This window comes from Oncorhynchus clarkii, chromosome 14 (assembly GCF_045791955.1).
Source record: "Oncorhynchus clarkii lewisi isolate Uvic-CL-2024 chromosome 14, UVic_Ocla_1.0, whole genome shotgun sequence".
NCBI lineage: Eukaryota > Metazoa > Chordata > Actinopteri > Salmoniformes > Salmonidae > Oncorhynchus > Oncorhynchus clarkii.
In genome coordinates, this window is record NC_092160.1 from 33,668,133 (window position 1) to 33,682,218 (window position 14,086).

Below are 14,086 nucleotides of genomic sequence, written 5' to 3' on the forward strand. Positions count from 1 at the left end.
AGTGCTTTGAAAGGCTGATCATGGCTCACATCAACAGCATCCTCCCGGATACACTAGACCCACTCCAATTCACATACCGCCCCAACAGATCCACAGATGATGCAATCTCTATTGCACTCCACACTGCCCTTTCCCATCTGGACAAAAGGAACACCTATGTGAGAATGCTATTCATTGACTACAGCTTATCATTCAACACGTACGGTATACTGCCCTTGGTCGGCGCATGTGACAAATAACATTTTGATTTGATTTCATTTGATTCCTGAACCCTTTGGTTGGTCCCCTGGAATTTGGACAGAGACTCAACACTCACATACACACATACACACACACGCAAGCACACACATATGAACGCATACACACACACATACACTTACAGTACATGAATGAACACACACACACATACCCCCACACGTGTGCCCATACACAGCTAGGCGGAAGTGTCATGTAGATGTTGGGGAAGGAGGAACCATCTGTCTGTATGGGTTCATTAGGTTTGTAGAATGAGGAACCATCTGTCTGTATGGGTTCATTAAGTCTTTAGAATGAGGAACCATCTGTCCATATCGGTTCATTAGGTCTGTAGAATGAGGAACCATCTGTATGGGTTCATTAGGTCTGTAGAATGAGGAACCATCTGTATGGGTTCATTAGGTCTGTAGAATGAGGAACCATCTGTCCATATCAGTTCATTAGGTCTGTAGAATGAGGAACCATCTGTATGGGTTCATTAGGTCTGTAGAATGAGGAACCATCTGTCTGTATGGGTTCATTAGGTCTGTAGAATGAGGAACCATCTGTATGGGTTCATTAGGTCTGTAGAATGAGGAACCATCTGTCTGTATGGGTTCATTAGGTCTGTAGAATGAGGAACCATCTGTCCATATCGGTTCATTAGGTCTGTAGAATGAGGAACCATCTGTCTGTATGGGTTCATTAGGTCTGTAGAATGAGGAACCATCTGTATGGGTTCATTAGGTCTGTAGAATGAGGAACCATCTGTCCATATCAGTTCATTAGGTCTGTAGAATGAGGAACCATCTGTCTGTATGGGTTCATTAGGTCTGTAGAATGAGGAACCATCTGTCCGTATGGGTTCATTAGGTCTGTAGAATGAGGAACCATCTGTATGGGTTCATTAGGTCTGTAGAATGAGGAACCATCTGTCTGTATGGGTTCATTAGGTCTGTAGAATGAGGAACCATCTGTCCGTATGGGTTCATTAGGTCTGTAGAATGAGGAACCATCTGTCTGTATGGGTTCATTAGGTCTGTAGAATGAGGAACCATCTGTTTGGGTTCATTAGGTCTGTAGAATGAGGAGCCATCTGTATGGGTTCATTAGGTCTGTAGAATGAGGAACCATCTGTATGGGTTCATTAGGTCTGTAGAATGAGGAACCATCTGTATGGGTTCATTAGGTCTGTAGAATGAGGAACCATCTGTCTGTATGGGTTCATTAGGTCTGTAGAATGAGGAACCATCTGTATGGGTTCATTAGATCTGTAGAATGAGGAACCATCTGTCTGTATGAGTTCATTAGGTCTGTAGAATGAGGAACCATCTGTATGGGTTCATTAGGTCTGTAGAATGAGGAACCATCTGTATGGGTTCATTAGGTCTGTAGAATGAGGAACCATCTGTATGGGTTCATTAGGTCTGTAGAATAAGGAACCATCTGTCTGTATGGGTTCATTAGGTCTGTAGAATGAGGAACCATCTGTATGGGTTCATTAGGTCTGTAGAATGAGGAACCATCTGTATGGGTTCATTAGGTCTGTAGAATGAGGAACCATCTGTCTGTATGGGTTCATTAGGTCTGTAGAATGAGGAACCATCTGTATGGGTTCATTAGGTCTGTAGAATGAGGAACCATCTGTATGGGTTCATTAGGTCTGTAAGGGTGCCAAACTACTACACTCTATGGACTTGTTTACTACTCATATCCCTGTTGGCTGTACCCGACCCTGTTTCCCGACCCTGTTTCCCAACCCTGTTTCCCGACCCTGTTTCCCGACCCTGTTTCCCGACCCTGTTTCCCGACCCCGTATCCCGACCCCGTTACCCGACCCTGTACCAGGAGGACACAGGATTATTCTGGTCCTTTATCACATACAGAATCAGATATAAACCAGCTGATCTCCTTTGAAAACACACACCTGACACCCATTTCACGTTCAGGGTTTTTGGATTCGATTGAAAGCACAATTGAAAAACAATAATGAAAAACTGTTTAGATTCTGGGCAGCAGATGAGGACAGTAAACGTTGAAAACACTAGTTTGATAATTAGTCTTCTTAATTGTTTGTTTACGACTAAATTCTCTTTCCAATGATCTCCAGTGTTTTTTGATAGCTATTATAAAAGCTGACTTGTTTATGACATTATTTTTGGTGAATGCTGTGACTGTAGAGGTAAAATGTGATCTCCAGGTATCACCACGGTGTTGACCATGACCACCATCAACACCCATCTGAGAGAGACGCTCCCTAAGATCCCCTACGTCAAGGCCATAGACATGTACCTGATGGGCTGCTTCGTGTTTGTCTTCCTGGCCCTGCTGGAGTACGCCTTCGTCAACTACATCTTCTTCGGACGGGGGCCCCAGAGGCAGAAGAGGGCCGCCGAGAAACTAGCCGTCGTCAACAACGAGAAACTCCGACCCGACCCCAATAAGGTAGGTGTCTCCAGATAGGAAGGGAGTAGGGACAGATGGTTCTAGAGAGGTTGTGTTGATGGTGAAATGTGGTGTCCGATGCAGTAGGAGAACACAGGCTATTCTTTCTCTCAAGGTTTATGTGATGCTTCTGTGATCAACTGTTGACTTGATGTCCTTTACTAGGGTTCTCTCTGCACTAGGACTCAACTACACCTCCATGTCCCATTGGTGTAGCCATGTGTATCTGTCAACCACAGTTCAATGAAAATACATCTTTATTAGTTAGACCAGGATTTGACAACATCTGACAGCAAGCTGCGATTTCTCCATGGTAACAGTGCTGATTTTGTATGCTTGCAGTGGATGGTGGGAAATGTAGTTCAGAGAGATGATGCTCTGTATGCCAGAATGAAACAGAGGGAAATTGACGCGTATGACACGATGTGGGATCCCATCTTTGTGGACGATGCCGCATTAGGACTAGGCGAGCAAAGAAATAAGGTACTGGAAGGTTTTGAAAGTCAAAACTTTAACAAATGTCATCAATCTGAATCAACCCGCCCAATCAGAGGAAAATGCTGTAGTATTTTTGTGCATTTCTTTTAATTTGATTCTATAGATTTTTAAAGGCAACTTTAATCATCACTTCCCACCATTGTGTTTTTTTCCCTTCTCTTGATTTGCTCTTCATGCATTTTCCTGACAAACACGTCATTGTAGTGGTTGAATAAATTACAGCATAGTTTGAATCTGCGTTCCAAATGGCACCATATTCTCTATTTAGTGCACTACTTTTGACCAGGGCCAATATAGGGAATAGGGTGCCATTTGGTACAGAGTCTACTTCTCAGTGAAGATATTATACACCTTTAATTGATGGGAAACCTATAAAATGGGGGGACAGGAAATGCTGGTTGTAATTACAAACTATTCCAAAGCTAATGTTGGTATGACAGAAAAATGAATATCTGAGGTAAATTGACAACTCTCCCAAATAACAAGTGAAGCAATTGAAAGGAAATGAGATGGTTAGCGGCATATTATCACTCAGCCTAACAGAGAAGAAAAAGACAAAATATTATTTCTCATTCTGATTTTTGCCAACTGAGTGGCCTTGGAACAGAGTATAAACAACAGATATCATTGATTTTTTTTTTCAACTATTAAGCTGAGAATCTTTTTGATTCAGAGATGTTTTGTTTGATTCTGAAGTCAGGCTATGGATGAAGACACTTACGATCCACTTCCTCAGTCCTCACAGCGTCTCTCCTAACCTAAACCTAACTTTGACCCCTGAACCTTCAACCTTAAGCTCTACTTCATCTTTGCACTATTTCCTTATTACTGTTTCTCTCAACCTTTTATCCTCTCACATTTCTTCCTTTTGTTTACGTTGTTTGTTTACTTGGTTTGTCTTGTTCTGACTAGACAGAATGTTAACCACATGCTGGCTGAAATTATGAGATGACAATGAAGATAATTTCACCATGATAATGATTTATATATATATAACACTACCGTTCAAAAGTTTGGGGTCACTTAGAAATATCCTTGTTTTTGAAAGAAAATAACATTTTTTGTCTGTTAAAATAACATAAATTGATCAGATATACAGTGTAGACATTGTTAATGTTGTAAATGACTATTGTAGCTGGAAACAGCTGATTTTGAATGTAATATCTACATAGGCGTACAGAGGCCCATTATCAGCAACCATGACTCCTGTGATCCAATGGCACATTGTGTTAGCTAATCCAAAATTATCATTTTAAAAGGCTAATTGATCATCACCAGTCTCAACACCAGTCTCAACGTGAACAGTGAAGAGACGACTCAGGGATGCTGGCCTTCTAGGCAGAGTTCCTCTGTCCAGTCTCAACGTCAACAGTGAAGAGACGACTCAGGGATGCTGGCCTTCTAGGCAGAGTTCCTCTGTCCAGTCTCAACGTCAACAGTGAAGAGGCGACTCCGGGATGCTGGCCTTCTAGGCAGAGTTCCTCTGTCCAGTCTCAACGTCAACAGTGAAGAGGCGACTCCGGGATGCTGGCCTTCTAGACAGAGTTCCTCTGTCCAGTCTCAACGTCAACAGTGAAGAGGCGACTCCGGGATGCTGGCCTTCTAGGCAGAGTTCCTCTGTCCAGTCTCAACGTCAACAGTGAAGAGGCGACTCCGGGATGCTGGCCTTCTAGGCAGAGTTCCTCTGTCCAGTCTGCGTTCTTTTGCCCATCTTAATCTTTTTTTTCATTGGCCAGTCTGAGATATGGCTTTTTCGTCACAACTCTGCCTAGAAGGCCAGCATCCCGGAGTCGCCTCTTCACTGTTGACGTTGAGACTGGTGTCTTGCGGGTACTATTTAATGAAGCTGCCAGTTGAGGACTTGCGACTCTCAAACTAGACACTCTAATGTACTTGCCCTCTTGCTCAGTTGTGCACCGGGGCCTCCCACTCCTCTTTCTATCCTGGTTAGAGCCAGTTTGCGCTGTTCTATGAAGGGAGTAGTACACAGCGTTGTACGATATCTTCAGTTTCTTGGCAATTTCTCTCATGGAATAGCCTTAATTTCTCAGAACAAGAATAGACTGACGAGTTTCAGTTTCTGGCCATTTTGAGCCTGTAATCGAACCCACCAATGCTTATGCTCCAGATACTCAACTAGTCTAAAGAAGGCCAGTTTATTGCTTCTTTAATCAGGACAACAGTTTTCAGCTGTGCTAACATAATTGAAAAAGGGTTTTCTAATTATCAATTTGCCTTTTAAAATGATAAACTTAGATTAGCTAACACAATGTGCCATTGGATCACAGGAGTGATGGTTGCTGATAATGGGCCTCTGTACGCCTATGTAGATATTCCATTAACAATCAGCCGTTTCCAGATACAATAGTCATTTACAACATTAACAGTGTCCACACTTGATTTCTGATCAATTTGATGTTATTTTAATGGACAAAAAAATGAGCTTTGCTTTAAAAACAAGGACATTTCTATGTGATCTCAAACTTTTAAATGGTAGTGTATATATATATATATATATATACATATATATATATATATATATATATATATATATATATATATATATATATATATATATATAGTATATTTACAGGACTGCCAATTTAAAGTTATGTGTAATGACTAGCTATTGACTTATAGAAATGTAATATATTAGTACAACCACAGAACAGTATCTATTAGTACAACCACAGAACAGTATATATTAGTACAACCACAGAACAGTATCTATTAGTACAACCACAGAACAGTATCTATTAGTACAACCACAGAACAGTATCTATTAGTACAACCACAGAACAGTATCTATTAGTACAACCACAGAACAGTATCTATTAGTACAACCACAGAACAGTATCTATTAGTACAACCACAGAACAGTATATATTAGTACAACCACAGAACAGTATCTATTAGTACAACCACAGAACAGTATATATTAGTACAACCACAGAACAGTATCTATTAGTACAACCACAGAACAGTATCTATTAGTACAAGCACAGAACAGTGTCTATTAGTACAACCACAGAACAGTATATATTAGTACAACCACAGAACAGTATTTGATAAACCCCTCAATCATAAACTAAGAGAACAACTAAAAACACATTACTAATAAAATGCACACATAATTCATTTTAATTAACAGTAAAGATAGACACCTTCTAAGTATTTTAAGTAAGCATAGATGATTTAAGAATAAGATCTATGAACCTTGCCTCCATTCACTTCCTCTCACGGCCCCTCCTCTTCCTCCCCCTCCTCGTATCACAGATGACCGCCTCCCTGACTGATGACAACATCCTGTTTGGTTCCCTGGAGATGAAGAACGAGATGGGGGGTGTTCCTTCTGAGCTGTCCAGGTCCCTGGGCCCTGGGGGTCTGGGTGACCCCCGCAACACCATGCTGGCCTACGACAGCTCCACGCTGCAGTACCGTAGGGCCGCCATGGCCCGCCAGAACTACGGCGGCGGACCTCACAGCGCCCTGGAGCGCCACGCCACCCAGAAGAAGTCCCGCCTACGGAGACGGGCCTCGCAGCTCAAGGTCAACATCCCTGACCTGGCTGATGTGAACTCTATCGACAAGTGGTCCAGGATGATCTTCCCTACCGTGTTCTCCTTCTTTAACGTGATCTACTGGCTCTACTACGCTCACTAAGGAGAGAGAGAGAGAGAGAGAGAGAGAGAGAGAGAGAGAGAGAGAGAGAGAGAGAGAGAGAGAGAGAGAGAGAGAGAGAGAGAGAGAGAGAGAGAGAGAGAGAGAGAGAGAGAGAGAGAGAGAGAGAGAGAGAGAGAGAGAGAGAGAGAGAGAGAGAGAGAGAGAGAGAGAGAGAGAGAGAGAGAGAGAGAGAGAGAGAGAGAGAGAGAGAGAGAGAGAGAGAGAGAGAGAGAGAGAGAGAGAGAGAGAGAGAGAGAGAGAGAGACAGAGAGAGAGACAGAGAGAGAGAGAGAGAGACAGAGAGGGAGAGAGAGAGGAGAGAGAGAGAGAGAGAGAGAGAGAGAGAGAGAGAGAGAGAGAGAGAGAGAGAGAGAGAGAGAGAGAGAGAGAGAGAGAGAGAGAGAGAGAGAGAGAGAGGGAGAGAGAGAGAGAGAGAGAGAGAGAGAGAGAGAGAGAGAGCGCACCTTTTTTTCTTATTCATTTTAAAGAAATTTGTGAAATAAAAGAAAATAATTTTGTAAGGAAGGAGCGCTACACCCAAACACTTCTTCTACACTCAGCTTCTATCTGCCATGACTTTTCTGATCTGGGAATAACCTCTAATGACTGATCGACACTTAAAAAGAGGAGAGGAGAGATTTTAAAAAGACAGACAGACAAACATTGTGCCTGTTCCCGAAGAAATGTCAATATATAACTCTAATATTTGTCATTTGTAGCTTAACTCTCTGTGGATCAAATATTTATGCTTGTGTTTACTTTAAGGATTTGTTTTGTTTTAGTATGTGTGTTTTGTTCATAGCCGAGCTATCTGCATCCCATGAAAGCTTTTCTCAAGGATTTTAAATGGGGTTGATCTTTGATAGATTATTTTCCTATAGTTATTGTATATCAAAAACATCCTTTTAAAAAGCATGCTTCTGTTTCATTTCTGCTGCATCTTCATCTTTAACGATGGAGCACAAAGCATTTTGGTTTTTAACTAGGTAAGGTTATTTCTTCTGTGTAGCAGGAAGTGTTGCAGGCACCATTCCTGCAGCACTCGTTTCACACCCATAGCTTAGGCTGAGCTTGGGCTTCATTTGGGGACCAACAACAACGGGCTACTGTAAGTGAAACTACCACAGCTGGTAGATAGGGAGCACTCTTCTCTATGGACATTCCAATGGGTCTTCAGTGCGGCCATTTCTGTCCTGCCATTTTGTGGGTGACCTTTAACCTAGAGGTCATGACCCATCATCCATTCTGGCCATTGAAGTTCTCATGAAGGTTTCATATGTAAAAGTATAGTAAGATGGTGGATCTTGAAGCTCTGACCTGCCAAGTGTTTTTGACCTGACTTTGTAGTACTTCTCAGAATCTAGTAGTCCATCACATCAAACTGCCCTGGTTTAAAAGAGAGAGACAGTACTGTGCAACCCTTGCCTCTGCATTGCCAGTGGCATCAAGGGGAGAGAGGTTTGCTTTATTTATTTATTACCCAGGGGGGTGCTTATTTACATTGCTGATGGACATCAAGAGAGCTAAGCCCATCTTTCATTGCAATGAAAGTTGCTGCATAAATCTAGTTAATCCAGAATCATATCAATAGAGTTTATTGGTTCTAGAACTTTGACACGTTCCATTGTGATTAGGTTTTATGTTTTGATGAATTGTAGATATAAGGTTTTAAATATCATGTTGAAAAAGACAAGGTCCATTTTTATAAACTAAATATTCATGAAAAAACAGATGTATAAAAATTATGAATGAATTATATTATTTAAACGGGTCTGTTGTTATTTTTTTGTTGCAGTCTAACTAACTAACAGGTAAAATGTACCGTGGCCGGATATCACATCAAAAAGGCTTAAATTCATTGCAGAAAATAAGAATGTAATTTTTCCTGACCCTGTACTTTGAGTTTTTTCTTTGTTTAGTTTTCTTATTTTTTTTTCCATTTCTTTCTAGTGGACTTTTCAAAGCAGCTACTTGTCGGCGAGGAAACTAAAGCTCTACCACTACCTACCAACTACCAGACTCTAATAAAACATCAGTCTTTTTATGCATTTTTTTTTTTATTTTTTTTTTTTTTTATTTTTTTTTTTACTTTACTAGGCAAGTCAGTTAAGAACAAATTCTTATTTTCAATGACGGCCTAGGAACAGTGGGTTAACTGCCTGTTCAGGGGCAGAACGACAGATTTGTACCTTGTCAGCTCGGGGGTTTGAACTTGCAACCTTCCGGTTACTAGTCCAACGCTCTAACCACTAGGCTACCCTGCCGCCATGCATGGGTCAAAACCATTTTTTTTCTCTCCAGAAATGACTGTGACAGGACCCGAGATGAATCAACCACGTTGCCATGACGCATCAGGCATATTTTGTACAAAGTTCCTGTAAATTCCAATTGTAATATTTCATAATAATGACTAATGTAAATAACTTGTGTATTGATTGTCAGCCATTATGAAGATGTATCTAAATTAAATTAAAACGTAATTCAGCCTATAATGTATATCACTTCATATACCCAATGCATGATGTGACTGGGAGAGACTGTGTCCAATGGATGATGTGACTGGGAGAGACTGTACCCAATGCATGATGTGACTGGGAGAGACTGTGTCCAATGCATGATGTGACTGGGAGAGACTGTACCCAATGCATGATGTGACTGGGAGAGACTGTGTCCAATGCATGATGTGACTGGGAGAGACTGTACCCAATGCATGATGTGACTGGGAGAGACTGTGTCCAATGCATGATGTGACTGGGAGAGACTGTGTCCAATGCATGATGTGACTGGGAGAGACTGTACCCAATGCATGATGTGACTGGGAGAGACTGTACCCAATGCATGATGTGACTGGGAGAGACTGTACCCAATGCATGATGTGACTGGGAGAGACTGTGTCCAATGCATGATGTGACTGGGAGAGACTGTGTCCAATGCATGATGTGACTGGGAGAGACTGTGTCCAATGCATGATGTGACTGGGAGAGACTGTGTCCAATGCATGATGTGACTGGGAGAGACTGTACCCAATGCATGATGTGACTGGGAGAGACCGTGTCCAATGCATGATGTGACTGGGAGAGACTGTATTAAAATACATGATGTAACTGGGAGAGACTGTACCCAATGCATGATGTGACTGGGAGAGACTGTGTCCAATGCATGATGTGACTGGGAGAGACTGTGTCCAATGCATGATGTGACTGGGAGAGACTGTGTCCAATGCATGATGTGACTGGGAGAGACTGTACCCAATGCATGATGTGACTGGGAGAGACTGTACCCAATGCATGATGTGACTGGGAGAGACTGTGTCCAATGCATGATGTGACTGGGAGAGACTGTGTCCAATGCATGATGTGACTGGGAGAGACTGTGTCCAATGCATGATGTGACTGGGAGAGACTGTGTGTACACAGAGGCTCTGAGAGGGAACAGGCAAACGAGCCACAGATATAGGGTTGCAGATGTAATCTCTCTCTCTCTCTCTCTCTCTCTCTCTCTCTCTCTCTCTCTCTCTCTCTCTCTCTCTCTCTCTCTCTCTCTGTCTTCATAATGGGTTCAGAACACAGCAGTGCATCCATTTCTATGGTGTAGTAGTGGGGTTGTATGGTGTGGCGCCAATCAGCCATCCCCAGCAATCCTGCCAGTCAGCCAATCAGCCATCCACCACCATCCTGCCAGTCAGCCAATTAGCCATCCCCAGCCATCCTGCCAGTCAGCCAATCAGCCATCCCCAGGGATATCATCATATCTGTCCCTACTCCCTTCCTATCATGGAGACGAGAGAGAGACAGAGAGAGAGAGACAGAGAGAGAGAGAGAGAGAGAGAATAAAACCTCACTCACAACAAGCCAAGAGTAGAGAATAGAGAGATCCCCCTGACTCAGCCTCACTCTCTCACACACTCACTGGATTCTTCCACACCCACCACCACTCAAAATGGATTCTTCCACACCCACCACAACTCAAAATGGATTCTTCCACACCCACCACCACTCAAAATGGATTATTCCACACCCACCACCACTCAAAATGGATTATTCCACACCCACCACCACTCAAAATTGATTCTTCCACACCCACCACAACTCAAAATGGATTCTTCCACACCCACCACCACTCAAAATTGATTCTTCCACACCCACCACCACTCAAAATTGATTCTTCCACACCCACCACCACTCAAAATGGATTCTTCCACACCCACCACCACTCAAAATGGATTATTCCACACCCACCACCACTCAAAATTGATTATTCCACACCCACCACCACTCAAAATTGATTCTTCCACACCCACCACCACTCAAAATGGATTATTCCACACCCACCACCACTCAAAATTGATTCTTCCACACCCACCACCACTCAAAATGGATTCTTCCACACCCACCACCACTCAAACTGGATTCTTCCACACCCACCACCACTCAAAATGGATTATTCCACACCCACCACCACTCAAAATGGATTCTTCCACACCCACCACCACTCAAAATGGATCAGTCCATTCCTTCTCCTCCCTACTTCTGATATGACAACTACTGTTGCGGAAACGGCTGCATTTAAATACTTAATGTTGGACAGTGCTGAATAGTTAATGTTTTAAAAAGTGAGTATGGTTATTATTTATGACTAGTGATCATCATGCCTGTTTACACTGCTGGGACAAATAGGAGGAGAAGGGTGTTTTAAAAAAAACTTGTTCAGTCCCAGGCCTATTCATTTAGAGGGAGATTTAGACTCGTGTTAAGCACATGTAACATCATTCACTGTTTATGTACTTTTTTCTCTACACATATTCTGTACTTTAATTTAAGAATGAGAATAGTATGCCATTCACCTTCTATATATGTTGAAATGAAGGTTTGGAGGAGGTTTGTCTACATTCTGAACTTTACTTTATCTTACCACCTTTATGAGACGATGAGACGACCAATAAGATCCAACGACCTGTCGGTTCCAAGTGGAACAACATCAACACCAAGTGGAAAAACATCAACACCAAGTGGAACAACATCAACACCAAGTGGAACAACATCAACACCAAATGGAACAACTTTCTTCCCAATAGAAATAATACAATTTTCCATGCAGTGTAATTCACAAATTGATAAGAGCTACTGATAAGACCTAGGTAAATGAGTAAGATGTTTGGATAAGGGGATTGTAAATATGAATTACAATTGCTTTATATTTATTTTACCTTAGGATCGCTGGAGACAAATGTGAAACGAGTCATTCTAGAAATCATAAATCAACTGGGTAGATTTCGTGCTATACTGTCCATTTGGGTTTTCAAATGTCTTCCCTGCAAGTTACAAGGCATTTCATAATATTCACTGTTGAAAGGGGACATGTTGATATGCTTCAACTTGATGCCACATTTAATTATACAGCTGCAGTTGGAAGTTTACATACACTTAGGTTGGAGTCATTAAAACTCGTTTTTCAACCACTCCACAAATTTCTTGTAAACAAACTATAGTTTTGGCAAGTCAGTTAGGACATCTACTTTGTGCATGACACAAGTAATTTTTCCAACAATTGTTTACAGACAGATTATTTAACTTATAATTCACGGCATAAAATCAAATCAAATCAAATGTATTTATATAGCCCTTCGTACATCAGCTGATATCTCAAAGTGCTGTACAGAAACCCAGCCTAAAACCCCAAACAGCAAGCAATGCAGGTGTAGAAGCACGGTGGCTAGGAAAAACTACTTAGAAAGGCCAAAACCTAGGAAGCAACCTAGAGAGGAACCAGGCTATGTGGGGTGGCCAGTCCTCTTCTGGCTGTGCCGGGTGGAGATTATAACAGAACATGGCCAAGATGTTCAAATGTTCATAAATGACCAGCATGGTCAAATAATAATAATCACAGGCAGAACAGTTGAAACTGGAGCAGCAGCACGGCCAGGTGGACTGGGGACAGCAAGGAGTCATCATGTCAGGTAGTCCTGAGGCATGGTCCTAGGGCTCAGGTCCTCTGAGAGAGAGAAAGAAAGAGAGAAAGAGAGAATTAGAGAGAGCATACTTAAATTCACACAGGACACCGGATAGGACAGGAGAAGTACTCCAGATATAACAAACTGACCCTAGCCCCCCGACACAAACTACTGCAGCATAAATACTGGAGGCTGAGACAGGAGGGGTCAGGAGACACTGTGGCCCCATCCGATGACACCCCCGGACAGGGCCAAACAGGAAGGATATAACCCCACCCACTTTGCCAAAGCACAGCCCCCACACCACTAGAGGGATATCTTCAACCACCAACTTACCATCCCAAGGCCGAGTATAGCCCACAAAGATCTCCGCCACGGCACAACCCAAGGGGGGGCGCCAACCCAGACAGGAAGATCACATCAGTGACTCAACCCACTCAAGTGACGCACCTCTCCTAGGGACGATATGAAAGAGCCCTAGTAAGCCAGTGACTCAGCCCCTGTAATAGGGTTAGAGGCAGAGAATCCCAGTGGAAAGAGGGGAACCGGCCAGGCAGAGACAGCAAGGACGGTTTGTTGCTCCAGAGCCTTTCCGTTCACCTTCACACTCCTGGGCCAGACTACACTCAATCATATGACCCACTGAAGAGATTAGTCTTCAGTAAAGACTTAAAGGTTGAGACCGAGTCTGCATCTTTCACATGGGTAGGCAGAACATTCCATAAAAATTGAGCTCTATAGGAGAAAGCACTGCCTCCAGCTGTTTGCTTAGAAATTCTAGGGACAATTAGGAGGCCTGCGTCTTGTGACCGTAGCGTACGTGTAGGCATGGACGGCAGGACCAAATCAGAGAGATAGGTAGGAGCAAGCCCATGTAATGCTTTGTAGGTTAGCAGTAAAACCTTGAAATCAGCCCTTGCCTTGACAGGAAGCCAGTGTAGGGAGGCTAGCACTGGAGTAATATGATAAAATTTTGGGGTTCTAGTCAGGATTCTAGCAGCCGTATTTAGCACTAACTGAAGTTTATTTAGTGCTTTATCCGGGTAGCCGGAAAGTAGAGCAATGCAGTAGTCTAACCTAGAAGTGACAAAAGCATGGATTAATTTTTCTGCATAATGTTTGGACAGAAAGTTTCAGATTTTTGCAATGTTACGTAGATGGAAAAAAGCTGTCTTTGAAATGGTCTTGATATGTTCTTCAAAAGAGAGATCAGGGTCCAGAGTAACGCCGAGGTCCTTCACAGTTTTATTTGAGACGACTGTCCAACCATTAAGATTAATTGTCAGATTCAACAGA

The 14,086-nt window shown here is 42.6% G+C and overlaps 1 protein-coding gene across 2 annotated transcripts in view; it reads left to right on the plus strand.

The window, feature by feature from the left end:
• The window catches only part of LOC139366537 (gamma-aminobutyric acid receptor subunit beta-2-like), a 77,748-nt gene extending 70,823 nt beyond the window's left edge, over positions 1–6,925 (plus strand). Inside the window, exons 8-10 of one of the 2 annotated variants that reach the window (XM_071104149.1) lie at positions 2,435–2,679; positions 3,022–3,162; positions 6,454–6,925. In XM_071104149.1, coding sequence (XP_070960250.1) covers positions 2,435–2,679; positions 3,022–3,162; positions 6,454–6,840 — 773 coding nt within the window. In that variant the 3' untranslated portion in view covers positions 6,841–6,925. The remainder of the gene's footprint in view (positions 1–2,434; positions 2,680–3,021; positions 3,163–6,453) is intronic. The other variant, XM_071104150.1, reaches the window with a different exon arrangement.
• Positions 6,926–14,086: the final 7,161 nt, after the last annotated feature.